At 40.1% G+C, this 26,960-nt stretch overlaps 1 protein-coding gene across 3 annotated transcripts in view; it reads right to left on the bottom strand.

The window, feature by feature from the left end:
• The window catches only part of slc4a4b (solute carrier family 4 member 4b), a 59,625-nt gene that overhangs the window by 30,302 nt on the left and 2,363 nt on the right, over positions 1-26,960 (bottom strand). For all 3 annotated transcript variants that reach the window (XM_081391569.1, XM_081391571.1, XM_081391570.1), the window contains exons 2-4: positions 9,496-9,566; positions 6,864-7,037; positions 2,128-2,263 (exon numbers count right to left, since the gene is read on the bottom strand). In XM_081391569.1, the coding sequence (XP_081247695.1) occupies positions 2,128-2,263; positions 6,864-7,037; positions 9,496-9,566 (381 nt within the window). The remainder of the gene's footprint in view (positions 1-2,127; positions 2,264-6,863; positions 7,038-9,495; positions 9,567-26,960) is intronic.

Raw genomic sequence — 26,960 nt, 5'->3', positions numbered from 1 at the left:
CAAAAATAATAGTGAAAAGTTTAAACGTCATAATGAAAAGGAAGTGACATCATAAAAGTTTTCAGAGAAGCAAATTTCAAAAGCTTGTTCTACTGACATTCAACATCCGTTGTTATTTTTCATGTTTCATGTTCAAGCATAACATATCCAAACCAAGTTCCGCCTTGTCATTTAAAAATACTTTAGCACTCGTTTCATAGAATGACTCAAAACTGTTAATTAACAGTTTCATAAATTACTAGTTTGCAAGACCTGTGTGTGTGTGAGTGTGAGTGTGTGTGTTCTTGTATATATGCTTTATGAGGACACAAATGTGTATAATGACATGGGTATTACAACGTATGCATGGTTTACGAGGTCCTCGTAGACCAAATGGCTTAAAAAAAAAAACTGAATAGAATTTTTTTTTTTTTTTTTTACATTCAAGAAAAATGCCAAAAGTTTTCTGTGATGGGTTAAGGTTAGTGTGAGGGATAGAATATACAGTTTGTACAATAAAAAAACACATATAGAAGAGTGTGTGAGAGAGTGAGTAAGAGTGAAAGTGTGAATGTGTGTGTCAGTTGATATGTTCGTGGCTGGAAAAGATCATCCGTCACACAATACACACAGGAAATCAAAACTACTTGGACCAGATGAAAGCTGCTTTGTCTTTTTGCTGACGTGTCTTTCCTTGGTTTCTTTGTCTCTTGCTTTTTGATCAGTTCATAAGTATAACTGAGCCAGAATAGTAAAAATGTTGTCATTATTTACTCCCTCTCATGCTGTTTATGTGAAAAACAAAACAGTCTGGAATGATGGTGAGTAAATGAGGGCAAATAGATTTTTGGGTAAAAAAGAAAAAGAAAGAATGTACCTCTCCTTAAGTCCAGATCTGTTTCTCAGATACATTTTGTTCTTGTGTAATTTATTATTGTTTTCTGCTTAACCCTTATTCTGAAATCAGAAGGCTTATCTAATAGCATACGTGAGAGGGAACACAGACAGGAATGTGTAAATCCTAAGATCAGTCAAGTGGCACTAAAATCGTGGGCATTTGGTAAATGACGCGAGTGTTTAATACTTCTGTTGTTTAAGCGGAGACAAACGAGAGGTCTCCCCCTTTCAAGCGTGTGTTTCTAACCTACATATCCGTCTGAGGACAAAATAGCTGGAAATCTGCTGAAGTCAACGAAATTAGAAAATGATGCAAAATGGTTAATAAACACAATGATGGGATTCCTGTGGCTCAAAGTGTCTACAAAATGTAAATTCAAAAATTCGTTCCATGCTGATTAGCCAATGAAATTCAAGAACTAAACACCTTAGGAACATAAAATTAATTTGGAATAGTATACTAGCATGCTATTCTTACCATTTCTGCAATATAAAGTTATGGCAGAAACAGAAAGAGTAGTATGATAACATGCTATTTTGAATTAAGACAAGCCTTGCGTCCCAATTTGCATACTATTTGTCCGAAATACTGTTCGATATTAGTATTCTTAAATACTAGTTAGGGTGGATAGTGTGCTAATTGGGGTTCAGGGACAATAGCCTCTAAAAATATAGCACACTATTCTATTTCTGCAATATAAAGATACGGCAGAAACAATAAGAGTGCTATTCTGAAATAAAACAAGTATTGCCACGCAATTTGCATGCAATTCGGCCTAAATAGTATTCGAGATTAATACTATTTAGGGTGGATATTATGCAAATTGGGATTCAGGGATAATTCAAAAATTCAAATATTAGCAGATTAATCTTACTATTTATGCAATATAAAGATATGGCAGAAACAGTATTATTATAATAACATGCTATTCTGAATTAAGACAAGCCTTGCATCTTAATTCGCATAGTTTTCGCCCGAATTTCTGTTCAGTATAGTTATAGTTACACTATATCGATACAGTTCGATATAGTATTCTTGACTTGAGAGTGTAGTGTGCAAATTGGGATGCTGGGATAATTCTACTACTTGATTTCATAACAGTAGAAGAAGACAGTTTACATTAACCAGTAAAGCGCCCCTTGTGGCCATACTGAGAATATAATGTAACATGGACTGTGAAGACTTGTGAAATCAACATTTCAGTCTAAATCTTCTGTTTAAAATATTTCTTGAGTGTTTGTACACTTTACCTGGCCGTTTCCTTCCACTCCATCTCTTGACCGTCGACGGAAAGAAGCTCGTCGAGTTCGGTGAAGAGTTGCGGTGGAGGTGGGCCGCTGTCATCTTCCCCCAAAATAAAGCGGATCCGCTCTGCTGCCGGAGAAACTGATGAGGAAACAACAAACAAGGTGTGACAGGCCAGCTTATAACATAAAGACTGCTAGACAATACAATCAAACTACAGATCATATACCAGAAACAGACAATTACACAACAGGACAATAGCACTCTGTCTGCTTGAGGTGGGAATGTAATAGAAATAGATTGTTTCCTGCATAGGTGTTATGTAACATCAAGATGAATGAGCTGTCTTGTAAATGTGAGTGTTACACCCAAAAAGCAGTCAGTACGTGAGACTTTATTTCCTGGAAAAACAGAAATAGATAGTGTTGCGAAAGCAGGCTGAGCCAGAACTGACCCCTCTTTGAGATTTCAATCTGAATTTGACAGGGAAGTTGCCTTGAGATGCAAAGCACAAAATACATGCGTGAGGAAAATGCATGAGGAAGCCTATGTCAGCATTTCTCATAACCACACTGTTGTATACTGAATGTTATAATGTAAAAAGTTGCGCCACACCTTTTCTAAACGTGCACAAAGTAACATAAATTACAAAGACTTAATTGTCAGCACAGGCAAGGCCTTTTTTAAAGGTCAAACTAGACAAAACAAACGGGTTAAGATGAGACTTTTGGGATACTGATGAGATCTGTGTCTACGTCTGAGAAATTAGGTCCAAAAATACAGTGATTTCTGTGATTCTGGCCTTCCCTGCTAGTTAGGGAAGTCAGCACATGGGGAATCTCTCGTTTGCATTGCAACAGGACTGGATAGTTTGATTCAAAGTCTGCATTGGGACATACCAAGTGTATTTACATGTGTATCAAGATCAACGCATGTCATGCAAGTGCACAGATGTGCATGCTTCTTTTCAGTCTAGCCTCAGGTCAAGGTAAAGTTGTGTGTGTGTGTGTGTGTGTGTGTGTGTGTGTGTGTGTGTGTGTGTGTGTGTGTGTGTGTGTGTGTGTGTGTGTGTGTGTGTGTGTGTGTGTGTGTGAGAGAGAGAGAGAGAGAGAGAGAGAATTATTAAAACTCTCACTCTCTCTCTCTTACACACACACACACACACACACACACACACACACACACACACACACACACAATGTCCAAGTACAACTAAATACATATCAAACCATGTCATGCATGACTAATATAGCTATAGTTAGCTATGAATTACTGACTGTTTATGTCTTCGTCAAACTCATAATTTCAAATTGTCAACTCTGAATTTTAGGTAAGTTCTGGATTCTTCCACTTAACTGTTGTGACATTAAATAAAAGCAACTACACTTTTCTTAGTAATTTCTCATCACATATCAACAGTAGTTGGATCTATTTTGGCTTCTTTCGAATATCTTTCAGCAAGAAAAAAAAAAAAGTTAAAATGCACGACTAAAAAACATTTATGATTCTGCATTTAAGCAGCTTTATGACATATATAGAGACATATGTGACACTGGACCACATTCTTTGAAATTGAGATTCATACATCACATGAAAGGTGAATAAATAAGCTTTCCATTGATGTGTGGTTTGTTGATAGGACAATATTTGGCCGAGATACGACTATTTTTAAATCTGGAATCTGAGGGAGCAAAAAAATCGAAACATTGAGAAAATCGCCTTTAAAGCTGTTCATTTATGTTCACGATTCGCTGCATTCACTCACAAAAAGAAACGTTTTGTGGGAAACGTTATAAAATGTTTTCATGAAACATGATCTTTACTTAATATCCTCATGATTTTTGGCATAAAAGAAAAATCTATAATTTTGAGTCATACAATGTATTGTTGACTATTACCACAAATATACCCGTGCGACATGTGACTGTTTTTTGTGATCCAGGGTCAGATGTGATGAAAAGATGCTCTTTGCATCATCTCAAATCTTGCTAGAGAACATGATCATCAGATTTTGTTAACATCAGTTCCAGTTCGGCCGTCATTGAATCAAATGAGACAAACCAAATACTGAGGTTCTGAATAATCACTCAATTTGTTATGCTGATAATATAATATGCAATTACAACAACTGTATCAAAGTAGAAAAATGCTAGATAACCAATACCAAATTTTATCCTTAAACATATCGAAGGCTTTTTAGCACTGCCTTTCTTTCTCTGTGCAGTTTAGCACATTTGGAGCATGCTAAGCTAATCTAAGCTAAACTAGTCAAAGCTGGAGGATTGTTGTCCTCCCTCAATGGCCTGAAACAGCCCCTCCGGAGTAAATAAGGCCATGGTGTACATAACAGAGAGAGGGGAAGAACATCCCTTCGGCCCACGCTTAACTCAATGCCTCCTAACCTGAGCTAAAAGTTAACACCTCTTACCACAAGTGTCTAGAATTACCCATTATACACTAGCTAGCATATCCTCAACACTGAAACTAGTGGTATTGTTGCAATCAGCTGACCACTAATGCTAAATCCAGCCACAAATCCAGGCCATGAGAATCTGTACAAACTATTTGTGCGAGAAATGTGTTTGTTAGTTTAACCCAGTGACTTACTGTAAGTAATGACTGTGTGAAACGTGTGATTTCTGCGGTCTCACACGATCTACAGTCGAAGGAGCGATGGAGAGGTAGAATGGGTTCACAGAAGATAAGCGCAGATAAAGGTGACTGTGCACTTGTTTAGCTTGATGCTTTGCCTTTTCAGCCATGCCACTGATAAGGAGAGATTAGCACACACAAAGACCTTTAACTGAGGCTGTAAGGACCGCTTTATCTCGTTCTCTCTCTCCATCGCTCTCTGATTCTCCAGAACATCAAGAAGTGCTCTGGGATAATCTGTAAAATAGGTTTTCTTCTAAGACATACTTGTAGAAATGTTGCATTGGTTTATTTAAAACACGAAAGGAGATGTCTGAGCTGCTCTTTTCCTTGCAAGAAAAATGGTGACTACTGCCAAAATAAATGGTGACTATACTGCCAAATCCCCAAAAGGTACTATAAAAATATAATTAAAGTAGTCAATAAGACTACAATCCAAGTCTTGCGAAGTAAGATAATAGCACTGTGTCAGGAATAGTTCAAAATTTAAGTCATTGTATACTAGTCATGTGACATTTCTGCCTAACTTTCACTGGTGAAACAAATTAAATCCACACTTAAAAAGGAAAAAGCTTTTTACAAACCACATACCAGCAACAAAGTCCCTTTAGGGCGAGTCATTTCACTCTGCGGCCGTCTTTGAAACACCCCTCGGGCAGCTATTTCACTCATTCAAGTACAGCTGCTGTCTCTCAGAATGAGGAAATATCAGATTCTCCAAAGCTGTTCACCAAGTTTAAGAATAAATGTAATTTTGGAAATCACCAATGAAACCTGACAACAACGGTCTCATAAATTTTGTTTTCTAAATGCACAAACCATGACACAAAAAAAAAAAACAGCATTTTTACAGTCATAAGTGTGCGTCTCAGAACACTGACTGGCTGCGTCCGAAATCGCATACTCTCTTGAGTAGGTGCTTATTTTAAATACTTAAGTACTAAATAGTATGTTCTATATAGTATGAATGTGTGTTGTATGAATATAATCTGGATGTACTACATTCGCCATGTTGTCATGGTCATGTGACCTATCAGCGTCAGTTGCGTCGCTTCACTGCCATTCATAAATCCTCTTCCGTGGCCTAATGGGATAGTAAAGTGTCCATCATATGCACACTTCAGAATTTGAAGCCCACTGAAGCTAAGCAGGGTTGAGCCTGGTTAGTACCTGGATGGGAGACCTCCTGGGAAAACCAGGTTTCTGCTGGAAGAGGTGTTAGTGAGGCCAGTAGGGGGCGCTCACCCTGTGGTCTGTGTGGGTCCTAACACCCCAGTATAGTGATGGGGACGCTATACTGTCAAAGAGCACCGTCCTTCGGATGAGACGTTTAACCAAGGTCCTGACTCTCTGTGGTCATTAAAAATCCCAGGATGTCTTTCGAAACGAGTAGGGGTTTAACCCCGGCATCCTGGCCAAATTTGCCCAGTGGCCTCTGTCCATCATGGCCTCCTAATCATTCCCATATACATATATATATATATATATACAAATTGGCTTCATCACTCTGTCTCCTCTCCACCAGTAAGCTGGTGTGTGGTGGGCGTTCTGGCGCAAAATGGCTGCCGTCGCATCATCCAGGTGGATGCAATACATTAGTGGTGGTTGAGGAGATTCCCTCCTTCCATGTAAAGCACTATATAAATGTAATGAATAATTTTACCATTACCATTTGGTTTTATTATTATTTTGCCGATAATAGTAGGTCATCTGGGTATTTTTTGCCTACTCTTTTATGACTACTGTGAATTCAGACATACTTCTTTTGTCACATACTGTGTGTGTGTATATATATATATATATATATATATATATATATAGTAGGGAAGTATGTGATTTCGGATGCAGCCGAAGTTTCTAAAGCAACCGGAGCTTCTAACAGCTGCTGTGACGCAATGACTGTAACAGTTGCCAATTGGCTCTTTTATTTAAAAAGCGGGACCATATTGCGCATTGCACTTTCTCCCATTCGTAGTAATATCAGTGCTGTCTGTATATCTAAAGTCTTTGTCTACATACTATTTTGATCATATCAATAGTGCAGAGATACAGGGGCAGTTTTTCTTCATTTGAGGGCCGTGTCACTTACTGAGTGGTTTGAGGATGCTGGAGGAGGGATCATCTGCATTGTCTGTGTCCGATTTGTCGCTCACGTTTTCCGTCACACGTTCCCTCCTCTCTTTGTGATTGGATCGTCGTCTGTGTCGCCGGCGGCGACGGTAACTCTTAGGCACATGAACGCCAATGTAGACTGTGTGATGACCTACACACAGGCACAAGGCATGGTAAGATTACAGGATTACCAACAAACACACACATACACACTTACAGATAAACAGATACATACATATCAGAGTGACAGGTTATAAATTAAAGCCTTAAAATAGATAACCAGATAAAGAATAATGATGTCATTGCTTTAGTAAACACAGCGTTTTTTCTGTGTTTAATATGTACGCCTGCTGCTGTCAATGATTATCCTGCCAATGTATAATCGATTTGATGGAAGCCAAAAACTTTGGGAGAAAATTTTGTAATATGGATTTCAACATGGAAGATTGTGTTACTCAGAGTTGAGACTTTTTACAGTATTAAAGCAAAAAAAGCAACCGTATAAGACATTTATTTTCAATGAGAGTTGGTCATTTCCAATGCTCAAGTTCAACTTAAAGCTAAATGGAAATATTATTAATATAATACATATTACAAATAATATTAATATAAGTCTTATAAAAAATTAATCATATTAAAAACTAATCAACTAAAACTAAATTTTATTAAAAATAAAAGCTAATTCAAAATATGAATAAATACTGTAAAATAGTAAAACAACACTGGTGTGATGACGACCAATAGTATCGCATTGTAATTCACTTTCTAAAGTGTTTGCACGGGTGAAAAATGTCAAGATGACATCAGCTCATAAAAAAAGTAATTTCAGAGTTAAATTTTTACAACATTTCTTTTCTTTGGAAGATGAATCATTCACAATGAGACCAGGAACATGTGTAAGAAGGAATAATCTCACTGAGTTTCTGTGTTGGCATGCATTTGTGTGTTTTTCTGAGGGAAAAACTGACTCGTATCTCACACTTGTTAGATTATAGATAAATGGCAACAACTTCCTGTAGAGCTGATCAGGCAGGAAATGGTAAAACATCTTCAGGAAGTGGATGTAAAAACAGAAAGCACACACGCTTAGATGAACACACACTCACAGAACAATATAAGAACTAATTGCTCATCAATTTAGTCATCCATCAATCATGCTTTAGTCATCCTTCATTCATTTTACAAATATGTCCACCAGACGTTATCTGATAGCACTAGTGTGTGTGTGTGTGTGTGTGTGTGTGTGTGTGTGTGTGTGTGTGTGTGTGTGTGTGTGTGTCCATCATGTGAAAGTCCAAAGTTCAGGGATGATGAGAGACAGAGAGAGAGAAACAAATATAGAAAGCGCATGAGTGTGTGAAATGCTCATGTTTGCGAATGTGTGTTTGATCTACTTTTGATGTGAAGATATTTTTAGATGTCTAAACCTGTAATACTTTATACATTCCACAACTGAAAGGGGAATTCACTCAGAGTGAACTGTGCCAAGTTAATTATTTGTAAGCTGCAAACATGGAAAAAACTGGGGCTGCAAATTTGAATATGGCCCACAGTGTCAGTATTCCACTCATTAAACAAATGATTCTATAATGAGCTACATTTGCATGGAAAGAGACATGACAATAATTTATTTTAATTCTAGAATTTAAAAAAAAAAAAAAAATATCAATAAAATATATAGTAACTAATACTATAATATAATAAAACATATATAAATCTGAGTATGTTGTATAGAACTGAATGAAGAATAATATATTGATGTTTAATATTTTAATATAGGGCTATTTTCTGTCCAATTTTTTTCTTCTTTTCCCCTTTTTTTGTGTGTTGTTTAATTTAATTAGTGATTCTACGTTTAAATATTGATGATTACAAGTTTGGGGGAAATGCGATTGTGCGATTAATTAGTTAATTTTTTTTAATCGATTCCCAGCCCTAATATATATATATATAAACAAAAATGCATATATGCATTTGCATACATTATATATATATATGTATACACACACACAGACACAGTATTTGTATTTTATGTATGCGAATACATATATGCATTCTTGTGCATATACATATATACACACACACATATTTATATAAATATATATATATATATATATATATAGGTGGCATAGCCTATGTGAATAAGACAAAGGGTTTTGCACTGAAATATAGTGCGCTACAGTGACGCCCATTTAGTCAGTTCCAGTGTGGAAACAGATTATCTGTGTGTGTGTGTGTGTGTGTGTGTGTGTGTGTGTGTGTGTGTGTGTGTGTATTAAGATAGTAAACATCTTCACGTGTAGAGCTTTGGTTTGTTACATCTGCATCACTCATAATCCTCTCCTGCCCTTAAACACAAAATACAACCAATGCAAGAATAAAAAAAAAAAAAAAAAAAAAAAAAAACACAGCTGGCCCTCAACAGAGAGTGAGAATGGAGTGAGTGAAAGTGAGCGTGAAACTCAATCCACAGTACGTAAGAGTCTTAGGGATCTGCAGTCGTCACAAAGGAGATCGTATATCACACAATATATTTAAGTGCGTGTGTGTGTGTGTGTGTGTGTGTGTGTGTGTGTGTGTGTGTGTGTGTGCGCGCGCATGTTTCGTACCCTCAACCTCCTCGTCACACACGTTTTTGATGTAAGAAGCTCCCCTGTCCACTATGGCTTCATCCTCCATTCTGTAAAAGAAAAACCATAGAGAGGGAAAGTCAAATACAAATAACTATAATGAGAAAGAGTAAACATGTTTAATCTCGCGCTGCACGTGCACGTTTCTCAGAACATTGTTTCCTCTGAATGAGTTCACTCACTTGTGTTTCAACCTTTCCCTTTTACCTTTACTTGTTTATCAGGTGTGTAAACCTGAACCAGTCTGGTTGTGATTCAAGTCATCACATGTCTTTCACTGAGGACTGGATGCATTGGATGGCTTGAGGGTGAACTCTTAAGACTTGAAACAATAAGAAACCACATAGAACTCAACATAATTTACCAACAATATCCTTGTGTGGAGGTGGAAAATTTTGCATCCATGTATGAAAACAGTTGCTTTTCAACGCTGACGCCATCGTTCTTATAACTGTGTATAAAGTGATGAGGAAGCCTTTGGAGCTGAAATTCAGATATGGTTATGGCCGTTTAGTTTCCAACACGATCTGTAAGCGGTAGACCAATCACTACAGACTGGGCCATCTGACCAATCAGAGCAGAGTAGACCAATCACAACAGACTGGGCCATCTGACCAATCAGAGCACAGTAGACCAATCACAACAGACTGGGCCATCTGACCAATCAGAGCAAAGTGGACCAATCACAACAGACTGGGCCATCTGACCAATCAGAGCAAAGTGGACCAATCACAACAGACTGGGCCATCTGACCAATCAGAGCAAAGTAGACCAATCACAACAGACTGGGCCATCTGACCAATCAGAGCAAAGTGGACCAATCACAACAGACTGGGCCATCTGACCAATCAGAGCAGAGTAGACCAATCACAACAGACTGCGCCATCTGACCAATCAGAGCAAAGTGGACCAATCACAACAGACTGGGCCATCTGACCAATCAGAGCAAAGTGGACCAATCACAACAGACTGGGCCATCTGACCAATCAGAGCAAAGTAGACCAATCACAACAGACTGGGCCATCTGACCAATCAGAGCAGAGTAGACCAATCACAACAGACTGGGCCATCTGACCAATCAGAGCAAAGTAGACCAATCACAACAGACTGGGCCATCTGACCAATCAGAGCAGAGTAGACCAATCACAACAGACTGGGCCATCTGACCAATCAGAGCAGAGTAGACCAATCACAACAGACTGCGCCATCTGACCAATCAGAGCAAAGTGGACCAATCACAACAGACTGCGCCATCTGATCAATCAGAGCAGAGTAGACCAATCACAACAGACTGGACCATCTGACCAATCAGAGCAAAGTAGACCAATCACAACAGACTGCGCCATCTGACCAATCTGAGCAAAGTAGACCAATCACAACAGACTGGATCATCTGACCAATCAGAGCAGAGTAGACCAATCACAACAGACTGGACCATCTGACCAATCAGAGCAAAGTGGACCAATCACAACAGACTGCGCCATCTGACTAATCTGAGCAAAGTAGACCAATCACAACAGACTGGATCATCTGACCAATCAGAGCAGAGTAGACCAATCACAACAGACTGCGCCATCTGACCAATCAGAGCAAAGTGGACCAATCACAACAGACTGGGCCATCTGACCAATCAGAGCAAAGTAGACCAATCACAACAGACTGGATCATCTGACCAATCAGAGCAGAGTAGACCAATCACAACAGACTGGGCCATCTGACCAATCAGAGCAGAGTAAACCAATCACAACAGACTGGATCATCTGACCAATCAGAGCAGAGTAAACCAATCACAGCAGACTGGGCCATCTGACCAATCAGAGCAGAGTAGACCAATCACAACAGACTGGGCCATCTGACCAATCAGAGCAGAGTAGACCAATCACAACAGACTGGGCCATCTGACCAATCAGAGCAGAGTAGACCAATCACAACAGACTGGGCCATCTGACCAATCAGAGCAGAGTAGACCAATCACAACAGACTGGACCATCTGAACAATCAGAGCAGAGTAGACCAATCACAACAGACTGGGCCATCTGACAAATCAGAGCAGAGTAGACCAATCACAACAGACTGGGCCATCTGACCAATCAGAGCAGAGTAGACCAATCACAACAGACTGGACCATCTGAACAATCAGAGCAGAGTAGACCAATCACAACAGACTGGGCCATCTGACCAATCAGAGCAGAGTAGACCAATCACAACAGACTGGGCCATCTGACCAATCAGAGCAGAGTAGACCAATCACAACAGACTGGGCCATCTGACCAATCAGAGCAGAGTAGACCAATCACAACAGACTGGGCCATCTGACCAATCAGAGCAGAGTAGACCAATCACAACAGACTGGGCCATCTGACCAATCAGAGCAGAGTAAACCAATCACAACAGACTGGATCATCTGACCAATCAGAGCAGAGTAAACCAATCACAACAGACTGGATCATCTGACCAATCAGAGCAGAGTAAACCAATCACAACAGACTGGGCCATCTGACCAATCAGAGCAGAGTAGACCAATCACAACAGACTGGGCCATCTGACCAATCAGAGCAGAGTAGACCAATCACAACAGACTGGGCCATCTGACCAATCAGAGCAGAGTAGACCAATCACAACAGACTGGGCCATCTGACCAATCAGAGCAGAGTAGACCAATCACAACAGACTGGACCATCTGAACAATCAGAGCAGAGTAGACCAATCACAACAGACTGGGCCATCTGACCAATCAGAGCAGAGTAGACCAATCATAACAGACTGGACCATCTGAACAATCAGAGCAGAGTAGACCAATCACAACAGACTGGGCCATCTGACCAATCAGAGCAGAGTAGACCAATCACAACAGACTGGGCCATCTGACCAATCAGAGCAGAGTAGACCAATCACAACAGACTGGGCCATCTGACCAATCAGAGCAGAGTAGACCAATCACAACAGACTGGGCCATCTGACCAATCAGAGCAGAGTAGACCAATCACAACAGACTGGGCCATCTGACCAATCAGAGCAGAGTAGACCAATCACAACAGACTGCGCCATCTGACCAATCAGAGCAGAGTAGACCAATCACAACAGACTGGGCCATCTGACCAATCAGAGCAGAGTAGACCAATCACAACAGACTGGGCCATCTGACCAATCAGAGCAGAGTAGGCTCTCAGAAAGAAGGGGTTTAGAGAGACAGAATCCTTTATCGAGTCGTTTTAGACACTGCGAAAAAAGAGCTGATGCTACAATGCATATTGTGAGAAAATTAGTGTTTTCTTTTTTTTTTTTACCTTGAACGCAGGTAAACCTATTGTTGGAGGCCGCCAAAACAAAGTTAGTAACGTTTAAAATAGCATAATGGGGCACTTAAAAAATTACTAACTCCAAACATTTGAACAGTAATGTATATCATATATAGTAGGCTGGACAAGATTTTTACTTCAGAAACAACTAGCAAGAAGAACAACTGTTTACTTTAATACATATTCTCACTTCCTATTCCGGTATTTTAGTTTCTCTCTGACACTTTTATCCATGAGGTCGGTGATGTTTAGATTCACAGCTGGTCTCTGTCTTCTTTATGCATGTATATCTCTTTATTTCTTACACTCTGTTATACAATCGTTTCATTGAAGCATGTATTATCCATCGTCGCTTACGGAGAAGTGAAGATTTCACAGTATTTATCCCTCCTGTGTCACTCTTTACTTCATTTCCTGTCTTCAGAATGACGAGCAAAGCCCAGGTGGTCATGTAACCTGGTTAGATGAGCTATGTTATCTTGTGATTAATATACGTTAAACATGAGCTGGATGTACTCTAATCTCTGTGTTTATCATAACCCCTCACACACCCTGAGGAAGCCACACTGCCACATGGACATAAACTGATGGATCAGCATTTGACAATCGGATTTCTGGCAGCGCATCAACTCTCTGCATTTCAAACTAAATAAAGTTTATTCATCCCTAGTGGAACACAAGCGGGAAATAGAGCACGAGATGTATTTAACAGATGTTCATCAAGTGGTACAATACAAGTGGTGCGAATCTCTTGGTCATATTTCACCCGTAAAATAAACAATTAAGATATTACGCATATATAGCCTACAAATATAGTGCTTAATATTTTAAACATATTTTTGCATTGTGACATAATAATTATTAATGTTTTTTCCTCATAACTGTGATGAAAAAATAAGAAATGTTTAATTTAAATATAATTAACAAATTAGTCAATTAAATTGTATGTGTATAATATATATATATATATATATATATATATATATATATATACACACACAAATTATTATTATTAATAATATATTAACAATATATTTAGTTCTTATTAATCGTATTGCCTTTATTTTATGCTTATGCAAATTAAAAAAATAAAATTCTGTAAAATAAATAAATTCGGGGGGAAAAAAGAAAAAAAAATATAATAAATTTTTTTGTATCCTAACTAATATAGCATAACTGTATGCATACTGTACAGGTCAAAAGTTTAGAAACATTACTATTTTTAATGTTTTTGAAAGAAGTCTCTTATGCTCATCAAGCCTGCAGTTATTTGATCAAAAATACAGGAAAAAAACAGTAATTGCAAAATATTATTACAATTTAAAATAATGGTTTTCTATTTTAATATGCTTTAAAAATTAATTTATTCCTGTGATCAAAGCTGAATTTTCAGCATCATTTCTCCAGTCTTCAGTGTCACATGATCCTTCAGAAATCAATCTAATATGATGATTTGATACTCAGTTGAACCTTGATATATATAATATTCATTGTATGGTTATATTTATAATACAAAATAATAAATATTAATAATAATATTTATTGTATCATTTTATGCTGATAAAATCTTAAAATTTGTGATTTGAGAATCACATTCAGAACAATGAAAAATTACGACTTTGATGATCTAAAACATCTCAATGCATTTTGATGATGTAAAATATATAAATGTGCTTAATTGTCACAAAGAGAAAAAAAAGTTAAAATAAATATGCTCTTTATGAAAATGCTTGGGTGTTTGAGGGAGAAATATGACTACAATACAACCACAAAATCTGTTACATGTGAAGAGACTGATCAAACACACCGATGGATTTGTTTATTACGGTTTATGATCGTGAGGAAAATCATGAGACCCGGGCAGAGGAATGTCATGAAGCTAAAGTAAATACAAGCAATAAAGGTGTGTAACTGACTGACGCACGAGCTCCCAGCAGCCCTAGCACCATGTGTACCTATTCAGAGGGTGGGACAAATGACACATTCATAAAACACACTGATAGCGACGAGGAACATTATCTCCTGCCAATTACACACGTGATCTCAGAACCTGACGTGATTTACAGAGGCGGTCAATCAAACAGCCAACAAGGTGTTGTCTATAACATACAAATGCTTCCTGGGGTCAAAGGTCATGTTGAATCTGACACCTGAGGGTGGGGAAGTGGTTTATTAGGTGCTTGAGACAGTCATTGAATATAGTCCTTGAGGTAAACTTGAGTTGTGACATGTCTATTAGGCTAAGTTGTAAATTTAGATACTACACTAAATACACAACAACAAGCACAGTTGGGCTCTCGTAGCAAACTCTCACAGCCACGTAAGCAAAGAAAGAGTGAAAGAACGAAAGAATAGCAACATCATTGTGTAAGTGGGATTTCAACCGAGCTTTTAATAAGACCTTCTGATCTTTAAATCCTTCTCATATGCTCTAATTCCTCAAATGTAACAGCTTCTGTGGGAACGGCACTTTGTTTCGGTTTAATCCGGTCTAAACTACTTGCCAATTTGGTTTTTGTTGTTTGCAATTAACTTTATGATCCAAGCAAACAAGTCATTTCAAAAGTTCCAGGATTGTTTGCCAGATATGCAACTACGCATTAGCCCAGCATTTATATTTAGCTTTTAGCATTTAACATGAGACCAGATCACGACCCGCAGAGAAAAATATAAACATATTGAGAAATCACCAAGCCACTGAGGTCAATTCAAATGAATCGTTTGACTGAATCAGTTGACGAGATTCACATGTGAAAATGTGTTTTAAACATTGATAAACAGAAATGTTTCTTAAGCAGCAAATCAGCACATTAGAATGATTTCTGAAGGATCACATGACACTGAAGACTGGAGTAATGACAGACTTCTGGGGGCCCCAAGCAAAACTTTGTTCAGGGGCCCCTGACAATGCATTCATAACAACCCCAACCAACCAAACAATGGGTTAAAAAACAAATGAATTTTACTACTACTAATAATAGCCTACTATACAGAAATTGAATTAAGTAATCAAATGCAATAAAACTCTGTATAGTCTTCACCGTATACATTAAGGGCCAATCTCATTTCTCTGTCTTACCCCTTCCCCTACCCCTTTGTCTGCGTCTTCCCCTTGCCCTTCAATACCGAGTGAAGGGAGGTGGGGGAAGAACGTTTCTCTAAGAAATGAAACACCACTCGATTACCGTTTGCGTCATCTTCCCTTTCCGCCAACTGGCTGCTACGTCAACAGAGGCGATACGCGTTGACATAAACAAACTAAGATGCCGTCGTCTCGGGTTGTGATATCGATTGCCTGGTCTCCCTTTATCTTTGCACACTTGTGTGCCATCAAAGACATTGTTTCATTGTATTTAACGGCGGCGCCGGCGACACCATAAGCAAAACATTAGCAAACGGCAAATAGCGCATAGCTGCTAGCTAGCGGTTAACTAGTGATTCAAAACAAAAACATTACAATTAAAACCGCTTGAACGTTTTATTAAAGGTATCATAAAACACGAGTGTCATTAAACTGCTGAAAATACATACATTTGTGTGACTCACTTCTGAGAAATTCCTACCCCTCTCTTTCAAGTGTGGTCCTCCGCAGACTTCGTTTCAAGGGCTATGTAGCCCTACGCCTTGGCCCTAGCCCTTAATCAAAATGAGAATTGGGACACCACTTCCACTCACATGAACGCGCAAAACCGAGGGGAAGGGGTAAGAGTAAGGGGTAAGACAGAGAAATGAGACGCAGCCTAATCCTTATTAAAGTTACTAAAGTTGTTCAGTGAAGAGCAGTGAATGATTCTCTCGTTTTTGTTGTTGTTGTTTGATTAAAGCTGCTCTAAGCGATGTCATGCGTTTTTTAGGCCAAAACATTTTGTCACACACAGCAAACATCTCCTCACTATCCGCTAGCCGCCTGTCACCTGAACACACTGTAAAAAAACCGCGGTCTCTGTCAGCCCAGGCTCCAAAACCGGCAACAAAAACAAACTGGCCCAGCCTGGACCACGAAACATAACAACCTGTTCCAGCCAATAACCGACAAGAAGGGTTTGGGGGGTTAGTGCGCGGATGAGGAGGAGGGAGGGTCGAGCTAGCCTCCGTTTTGTTTGACAATACTTCGAACGTCAACAAGAAGTGACGTTGTCACGATTCTGTTCTGTCTGAGTGTTTTTTGTCACTAGTCACATGTCTTCCTTTGTTCTGTTTTCCCGCCACTCCTTGGTTTCCATGGTTACCCTCATTAGTTCATTTGTATCACCTGGTTCCTCGTTAGTCTTGTCAGCTGTGTCTTGTTTCCCTGATCTGTTCTCCCCTGTATTTAAGCCCTGAGTGTTTCAGTCTTCACTTGTCGGTCAATGTTTTATGTTAGGCGATCTTTGCCTGAGCACATGCTCCCTGTTCCTTGTTTTTGTGAGATTGTGAATTAAAACCTTGGATTACTTCATCTGCGAGTTTGCCTCCTACTTCATCTACCCTGCAGCCTGACAGATTGACCGACCCTAAAAAAATATGGAGACATGGAGGCAGGCCTTTGTGGGAACCCGCCAAGCTGTGTTCAGGGGGACCCGTGGAGGTCACAGGGGAGGATGTGGGCGATATGGGGCCGGACACTTTATCCAGAGCCAACATCTACGTGTCCAACCAGATCTTCACACCCAGTCCTATCCTCATCTCATCAGTTCAATCGAACCAATCTCCAGGGATGATGACTTCTCTGATCTCCCTCCTCTCATCAGCCCAACCAAGCCTGCACTTCACGCCAGTCCAGCCGAGCCTGCACTTCACGCCAGTCCAGCCGAGCCTGCACTTCACGCCAGACCTGCCGAAGCCAAGGCAGTATGCGTCATGCCCGCCGCCCCTGAGACTGTGAGCGTTATGCCCGCTGCGCCTGTGACAGACAGCGTCATGCCCGCAGAGCTTTTGTTTTCTTTTATTCCGTCGACCCTGAAGCTCCCTTCGCCGCTGGTTCCGTCCAGCTCAAAGCCTTCACCGCTGGTCCCGTCCAGCACAGAGCCCTCTTCATCGCTGGTCCTGTCCAGTTCAGAGCCCTCTTCGCCGCTGGTTCCGCCCAGCTCAGAGCCCTCTTCGCCGCTGGTTCCGCCCAGCTCAGAGCCCTCTTCGCCGCTGGTCCCGCCCAGCTCAGAGCCCTCTTCGCCGCTGGTCCCGCCCAGCTCAGAGCCCTCTTCGCCGCTGGTCCCGCCCAGCTCAGAGCCCTCTTCGCCGCTGGTCCCGCCCAGCTCAGAGCCCTCTTCGCCGCTGGTCCCGCCCAGCTCAGAGCCCTCTTCGCCGCTGGTCCCGCCCAGCTCAGAGCCCTCTTCGCCGCTGGTCCCGCCCAGCTCAGAGCCCTCTTCGCCGCTGGTCCCGCCCAGCTCAGAGCCCTCTTCGCCGCTGGTCCCGCCCAGCTCAGAGCCCTCTTCGCCGCTGGTCCCGCCCAGCTCAGAGCCCTCTTCGCCGCTGGTCCCGCCCAGCTCAGAGCCCTCTTCGCCGCTGGTCCCGCCCAGCTCAGAGCCCTCTTCGCTGGTCCCGCCCAGCACAAAGCCTTCACCGCTGGTCCTGCCCAGCACAAAGCCTTCGCCGCTGGTCCTGCCCAGCACAGAGCCCTCGTCGCTGGATCTGCCCAGCACCGAGCCCTCGTCGCTGGATCTGCCCAGCACCGAGCCCTCGTCGCTGGATCTGCCCAGCACCGAGCCCTCGTCGCTGGATCTGCCCAGCACCGAGCCCTCGTCGCTGCCCTGCACCGAGCCCTCTCTGGTACCCGGGACTTTTCCCAAGTATTTTTTGGGGGGGGGCCATAGGGCTCCGTCCTGGCCACTCGAGGGGCCATGGCCACCTGAGGGGTCCTCACCACCATGGCCACCTGAAGGGTCTTCACCACCATGGCCACCTGAAGGGTCTTCACCGCCGTGGCCACCTGAAGGGTCTTCTCCGCCATGGCCACCCGAAGGGTCTTCTCCGCCATGGCCACCCGAAGGGTCTTCTCCACCGTGGCCACCCGAAGGGTCTTCTCCGCCGTGGCCGCCCGAAGGGTCTTCTCCGCCGTGGCCGCCCGAAGGGTCTTCTCCGCCGTGGCCGCCCGAAGGGTCTTCTCCGCCGTGGCCGCCCGAAGGGTCTTCTCCGCCGTGGCCGCCCGAAGGGTCTTCTCCGCCGTGGCCGCCCGAAGGGTCTTCTCCGCCGTGGCCGCCCGAAGGGTCTTCTCCGCCGTGGCCGCCCGAAGGGTCTTCTCCGCCGTGGCCGCCCGAAGGGTCTTCTCCGCCGTGGCCGCCCGAAGGGTCTTCTCCGCCGTGGCCGCCCGAAGGGTCTTCTCCGCCGTGGCCGCCCGAAGGGTCTTCTCCGCCGTGGCCGCCCGAAGGGTCTTCTCCGCCGTGGCCGCCCGAAGGGTCCTCACCGCCGTGGCCGCCCGAAGGGTCTGCTCCACCGTGGCCACACCTACAGTCTGCTCCGCCCTGGAGGCTTCCTGCCTTGTCTCCCTTGCCTTGTCTTCCCCGTCAGCCTCCAGGGCGCCCACCCTCCCACCCCTTTGGTCTTTCTACGGCGCGAGGACGCGCCTACCGGGAGGGGGGAGTTATGTCACGATTCTGTTCTGTCTGAGTGTTTTTTGTCACTAGTCACATGTCTTCCTTTGTTCTGTTTTCCCGCCACTCCTTGGTTTCCATGGTTACCCTCATTAGTTCATTTGTATCACCTGGTTCCTCGTTAGTCTTGTCAGCTGTGTCTTGTTTCCCTGATCTGTTCTCCCCTGTATTTAAGCCCTGAGTGTTTCAGTCTTCACTTGTCGGTCAATGTTTTATGTTAGGCGATCTTTGCCTGAGCACATGCTCCCTGTTCCTTGTTTTTGTGAGATTGTGAATTAAAACCTTGGATTACTTCATCTGCGAGTTTGCCTCCTACTTCATCTACCCTGCAGCCTGACAGACGTCACCCAACATCACTTAGAGCGCCTTTAAAGGAACACTCCACCGTTTTTTTAAATAGGGCTTATTCACCGTCTTTCCTACATTTAGATAGGTGGGCAAACGCATTTTTGTCTCAGTGCATGGATTGTTTTAGTTTGGCAGCGCCGCCGGTAGCTTAGCTTAGCATAATGAATGGAATCCTTTGTTGCCAGGTAGCATGTCATGAGTAAAAGTGATAAAAAAAAAAAAAAACCGAATTACTTATTGTGGCCTGCGTATTCACAACGAGTACAAATAGGACTGGAGTAGTATGTTTAATGTTTATTATGTTTAATAAGTAGCAGTGCTTTGCCTGTGCTTCCCCCTAATATAGTCCTAAGTCAATATCTGCCTAGGAAATCGCCTAGTGTTAATCTGCATCGCTATTTGTACTCGTTGTGAATACGCAGGCCACAAGAAGTAATTTGTTTTTTTTTATTAATTTTTTTACTTATGAGATGCTAGCTGGCAACAAAGGATTCCATTCATTATGCTAAGCTAAGCTAGCGGTGGCGCTTCCAAACTAAACCAATGCATGCACTGAGACAAAAATGCATTTGCCCACCTATCTAAATGTAGGAAAGATGGTGAATAAGCCCTATTTCAAAAAATGGTGGAGTGTTCCTTTAACATTAAATGACACAGACAGCAGGTTTATTAGGCTGCTGTCACTTTAAGATCAAATTCACAGATCTAATATACTGACAAGCATTCGGTTACTTTCCCAACTGTTGATGTAACCGATTGCGTTTAAGTGAAAACTCGCCAAGACGGACATCTTGACATATTTTTGTGTGTATTTGTGTGATTAAGCGCACACGCACAGAAAGCTGCCTGGGGTTAAGCGTCTCTTTCGCAGCTCGATGCGCTCTTCAGCTTTGATTGACATTTTAAAATATATTCAGATACAAAACAGTTCTTTTAAATTGTACAAATATTTCACAATATTACTGTTTTACTGTATTTTTGATCAAATAAATGCAACCTTGGTGAGCAGAAGAGACTTCTTTCAGAAACATTAAAAAAAAATCGAATCGCCCTTAAACTTTTGAACTTGGTTCCACAGAAGACAAAAGTCAAACAGGTCTGACATCAGTGCCCGTAAACGACAGAATTTTCATCTTGGGTGAACAACAATCCCTTTAAGCCTCAAATTAAACATGAAGTCATGCGGTTGAGGGATAATACTATGTCATTCCCGGCAGCCATTGATTGGCCATATAAGTTCTCAGCAGTTAGTTTAGCTCAGCCAGCGTGTTAAGCTAGAGTTTAGTGCAGCGTCTGTTTTGGAGTAACAGATGGTGTGACGGTCAGGCCAAATGGTGTAGATTTCTTTAAATCATGAGCAGCTAGAGCCAGTTAATCATTCTGGCTGACAGGAGAAAGAGAAGCGGAGAAAGACCAAAACAGCACCTGAGACTCTCTTGGTAGCCAGACCTGATCTTTACAATCAATAATATCATCCTAAATTAATCAAACAAAATCAGACCGATGTTTCTTGAGCAGCAAATCAGTATATTATAATGATTTCTGAAGGATCATGTGACACTGAAGACTGGAGGAATGATGCTGTAAATTCAGCTTTGATCACTGGAGTAAATAACATTTTAAAATGCATACACACGAGACACCTGTCTGTCTGGAAACAAAAGCATGTTTATAAAGCACTGGGCTGATAAAATGAGCACTTTTGAGGACGAATTACTCACTGGATTTGCCAAAGATGACCAGATTAATATCATCAAATCTTTGTTTTGTTTGAGACGCTAAGTAGCAAGTATATATATATATGTGTGTGTATGTGTGTGTGTGTGTGTGTGTGTGTGTGTGTGTGTGTGTGTGTGTGTGTGTGTGTGTGTGTGTGTGTGTGTGTGTGTGTGTGTGTGAGTGTGAGAGAATATTTAGCATTTATTACTTAGGACATATTTTTTTATTTGTTACATTATTTATTAATCTTTGTTAACGCTAAAATACACCTGTTCATTGTTAGTTTATTGTTAGCTCATGTCTATGAAATAATATTAGCAGGTACAACTTTTGATTTTAACAATGAATTGAATGTTAAAATTAACATTAACTAAGATTTTAGGCGTATTTTTTATTAATAGTTCATGTTTATTAATGTAGTTAACAAATGAAAGCATACAGAGTGCAACAGTCGGAATCCGGAAGTGAAAACTCTATTCATTTTCTCCATAGGGAAACTGATTTTTAATGGTAACTTATAAAGATTTAAAGACTGCCCTACTGAGGTTGTTAATCGATGGTATTTGCTTTTGTTGAAGTCATCAGCCTACATTATTTCAACTTAATTTAAAATAATCAGTTGAATTCACAGTGAAAAACTACATTGATGCTGTACAATTCCACCAATCAGAGAGTCAAAATGTCAAAAATGATCTTCTTAGCTCCGCCCACTCCCATGAAGCACATGCAATCGAGTCGGTCTACCTAAAATTATTAAATATTTGCATTATATATATAGTTTTATATTTCTCCATCGTTTTTATGCTGTTTGCAATGCTTCATGGGATTGTAGAATCCATATGGGAGAAATGAACGGAAAAAATAGGTCCAGAACCAACGCCGCTGAAAAAGTGGTACATATCGTAAAGTGTCACAAGAATAAAACACTGTGATTGGTCACTTTATCAAACAAACGTCCTCTTCCTCTTGATGTGACTATAGATGACGAGCACAAACCACCATAAACCAGCCTGGACTAACAGAGACATTCACGCTGGTCTAAGCCGGGATCCCAGGACATCTGTGAGTTCCTCAAATAACTGCAGCAACTGAAATAAGGAGAACTTTGTTAAGCTTCACTTCCCTAAAAAAAGTAGTTTGCAGACCCCTCACAGAATGAAATACATCTACACTCAACACCTGTACAGGAGACCAGGGTGTGTTGAGTCTGTCCTCTGCATCTTCTGTCATCTACACCTCTTTTCCTCATTCCATGTGTAATCTCTCTTCCTGTCAGTCAATGTCATACAGCCATTCTTTCCTTTAAGTACAAGGCTTTCTTTGTTTTCTACAAAACTTTTTCTGTCTTCTGTCTCTTCCTCATATTATGTTCTCTCCATTGTATTTTCTCTCTCTTTCTGTTCCTCTTTCTATCTACATCTCCTGCACACTGACACTGACAGACGGGATCAGGATGCAAGGATCTAGGAATTAACCCTTGCTTCAACAACTTACACAACACAGTGGTATAGTCCGATCATAAACAAATGAATACAAAGTTGTTGAATTAAACTAATAAACAGTGTTCTATAGCAAGAAACAAGTCATTTGTTTTAGGTACATATAAAACAAATTGATTTTTTTTTTAAATGACATTTAGAAATAAAAATTTACGATTGTTTTCATTTTAAAGAAACCCTTTACTCTCTAAAGAAACCTCCTGAAACTGAATGAAATTTCCAACTTAAACTGTCATAAATCTTGAAAGTCTTGAAACACATACTTCAGTTTGGTCGCTTTTTAAAGACGACACTTGGCAGATTATTGCACAAGTGAAAAAAAGTTTTAGTTTATTATTACAAAAAAATGCTTAAAAACACTATTTTTAAATTTTATATGAAATACATATTTTCCAAAACATATTTTACAGTAAAACTATGAAAAATCAAAGCCAAAAATTTAAACAAGTTGTGCTCCAAATTTGAGGTTGATATCTCTTATTTATGATTTCAGTAATATTTTGTTTGGGCGCAGTCCCAAACGTTTCCACTAATTGAAATCCGCTTCCCGTACGTTTCCAAAGTGGCCGTCGAAAAATACAAGTTTGACTCTTTTTTTCAGGACAATTGAACCTTTTCGAATCATGTCCATGATCCTTTTGTGTTCACATAGCAAGTGCCAAAAAAAATTCTAAATAAATCCACAACATACAATTTTTTATCAAAAATGACTGAAGAGCACCAGAGGGTTAAAGCCTTTATAAATAATGTATTAATTATGCCTTGTAAAGAACCTTATTAATGCATTGTATGGTCTCGTATAATAACTGTACCCAGTTATCCAATACTCATTATTGTTACACATTTAGAAAGAAACGAAAAACACATTTCAGATGTAACAAGGAATCTGAATATTATAATGCTCGTCAACTTTGATTACAATTTATTTATGAAAAGATATAATGCATTATAACATACATTATGAATACCTTTATAATACATTATACATAAAGTATAAGTAAAGAGTTTATGTAAAGTGTTACCGAAAGTTCTATATGTTTTTTATACATATAAAACCTACTCACATTTCTTTAAAATTAAGTTTACAAATAAAATTCTGATTTTAAAAATTCTTTTTAACATTCATATAAAAACAGAAATTTCTTTTTAAAATGCTAAAAAAAAAAAAAAAAAATATTTTAATTCTAAATGTGACTAAAATTTATGGCTGAAAGAAATAATCTCTTATATCGTCTGATGTCTGATACATAATTTGGTTGATTCTAAGTGTAAAACATTAATAAACCGACGTAAATCTCTCTCTGTCACACGGTGGCATGATGGCAAAGTTAATTTAGAAACTAGGTCAACACTTGTTTAGCATAATGAAATAATGTATGTTAATGTTATGAATGATTATACAGTGCTACTGAAGATTATACAGCAAATTACAGAGAATTTCAAGCATTTATAAAGGGGCCATAAAAGAGTGCCATTCCCTGATCTAACAGATTAAAGAAACAATAAAATGCTTTTGCAATATTTTAGTCACCTTGCACAGAAACTCTGGAATAACCGAGGAATTCCACACACTTCAGCACTTGTCACTTAGACATCAGTCAGTGAATATTTGCGAGACAAGCCTAAACACACAGTGACCACAGCAGTCAAACAGTGATATGAACTTCCAAACGCCTAAAACACATGTCTGGAAGAGACCGCAGGATCCCACAGGACAAGAACAAGATCCCAGGACAAGATCCCTAATCGTATGACATCTTTAACTGGCAAAGAGGAGAAACACCGGGGTGATTTATAGGACAGGAGCTAATCCAAGACATCAAGCTGAGACAATCAGGAGTCAGAATGACCAGTCATTGATTTAAAGTCAACATGAAACAGCAATCGCAACATATTGTTATTTCCAAGCGAAACAGGATATTAAATGAGAAAAAAATTTGACTTGATTTTAATAGGAATTGATTGGTTGAACTGGTCCAAAAAAATTTAAGGAACATCTCCACGGATCCCAATGGTAATGCTTCTGTTACACTGTAAAAAATTTCTAACCCTCCCAAATCAAAAATTTCAAGTGACCGATAACATCTAAATTTTTCAATTGGCCCAAGTGAAATTCTGTAAATTTAATTTTATAATTTACAGAATTTCACTTGGGCCAATTGAAAAATTTAGATGTTATCGGTCACTTGAAATTTTTGATTTGGGAGGGTTAGAAATTTTTTACAGTGTACAAATCTATCATTATTTGTTATTATTGCCATGAAACATGTAATATTAAGTAATTAATATATATATATATATATATTATTTATAATATAAATAATGTGTGTTACACATATAAATAATCTAAATATAATTGATATCTTATTTTTATGAGACCATGTACCACAAAACCAGTCACACGGGTCAATTTTCTGAAATTGAGATTTATACACCAAAGCTGAATAAATAAGCTTTCAATTGATGTGTGGTTTGTTATGATATGATAAAATCTGGAATCTGAGGGTGCAAAAAAATCGAAACATTAAGAAAATCGCCTTTAAAGTTGTCCATTTATGTTCGCGATTGTGCTGCATTCATTCAAAAATAAATGTTTTATATATTTATGCTAGGAAATTTAAAAATATCTTCATGGAACATGATCTTTACTTAACATTCAAATGATTTTTGGCATAAAAGAAAAATCTATATTTTTGTCCCATACAATGTATTGTTGGCTATTGCCACAAATATACCCGTGCGACTTGTGACTGGTTTTGTGATCCAGGGTCACATATAATTTATCACAGTTATCAATTTATTTATTTTTTATTTTGTTATGTGTGTGTGTGTGTGTGTGTACATATACACAATATTGTGTATTTTAAAACTATGGTATTACCAAAACTATAAAGAAAAATATAGTGTGTGTGCATACACACACACACACACACACACACACAACTTTCACCAAATACCTGTAAATCTAGCAGCTCTGCGTCAAACTCCAGAACCTCAAGTTCACATACGAAATCAATGCTGCGCTCCTGATACATAAATCCTTCTATTTCAGAACACACAGCGTATCGCTATAGAAACCCAGCGGCTCAGGGCCACTTCTGTCCGTCATTCACAGGCGAGAGATGACCTCACTCTCAAGGAGAAAAAGAGAGATAGAAGAGTCAAGGCGAGCATTTCTGAGGGCAGAGTCTACAAAGGACATTCCCTTGTGACTGCATTTCCCCCTCGTGAAACTTCCGTTCACAATACCTGTGCAGGTGAGACGGACAAAGCACCAGGAAGATGTTCGGAGTGTTCGGACTGTGTGCTTTCAGACAGTCAGAGGAAGGGAAAGAGCAGTCACGTACAGCTCAACAGGTGTACAACAACTGTCGCACTTATTCAGTGCTGTCGTACACACAGACAGACAAGCCTGTGTGAGTTCAGGTTAGGAATCAGGAAAAATCACACATTTTCCCTATGAAATCTCTGCTATCTTACTTCTTTCAGGTGTGGTGATCATTTGACTGCTTTAGATTCTGAAAGACAGATTCAAGTACCATGGTGTCATCAATGATTTTGTAAACCTGTAAAGAGGGCGATTTAAAGCAGCGCGACTAACATTAGACTGAACGGGATGAACTACATCAGTTATTAATCCAGTTATTACAGAGACAGAGAGAGAGAGATTAAGTGTGTGAATTACCTGAGTCTGTGCGTCTCTCAGTGTTCGGCAGCAGCGTCTCTACTAATAATGAAACTGTAAGTTTATCAGCTTCAAGAACAGCAACCGTTATTACCTTGCTAGTGAGAGACGTCATGTAGCTTTTAAGTTGCTAACTATTTTACTGATAAACTCACCAGAGCAGCGCTAACAACACGTTCCTGTGCGAGTGCAAGTCCGTACTTTATGTGTGTGCGTTTGAGCGGGAGAAAGTGAGAATGTGCTTTAATTTTGTGGCAAAAACATGGGAATAATTTGTCTTTTTTTTAATCCTATTGTTGACTAGATCTATTTGCTTGATCAGTGTCGT

The sequence above is a fragment of the Scardinius erythrophthalmus genome (assembly GCF_964197995.2).
Source record: "Scardinius erythrophthalmus genome assembly, chromosome: 17".
NCBI classification, from domain to species: Eukaryota; Metazoa; Chordata; class Actinopteri; order Cypriniformes; family Leuciscidae; genus Scardinius; species Scardinius erythrophthalmus.
The sequence above is the reverse complement of the archived record's forward strand: the minus strand, read 5'-3'. Positions and strand labels throughout refer to the sequence as shown.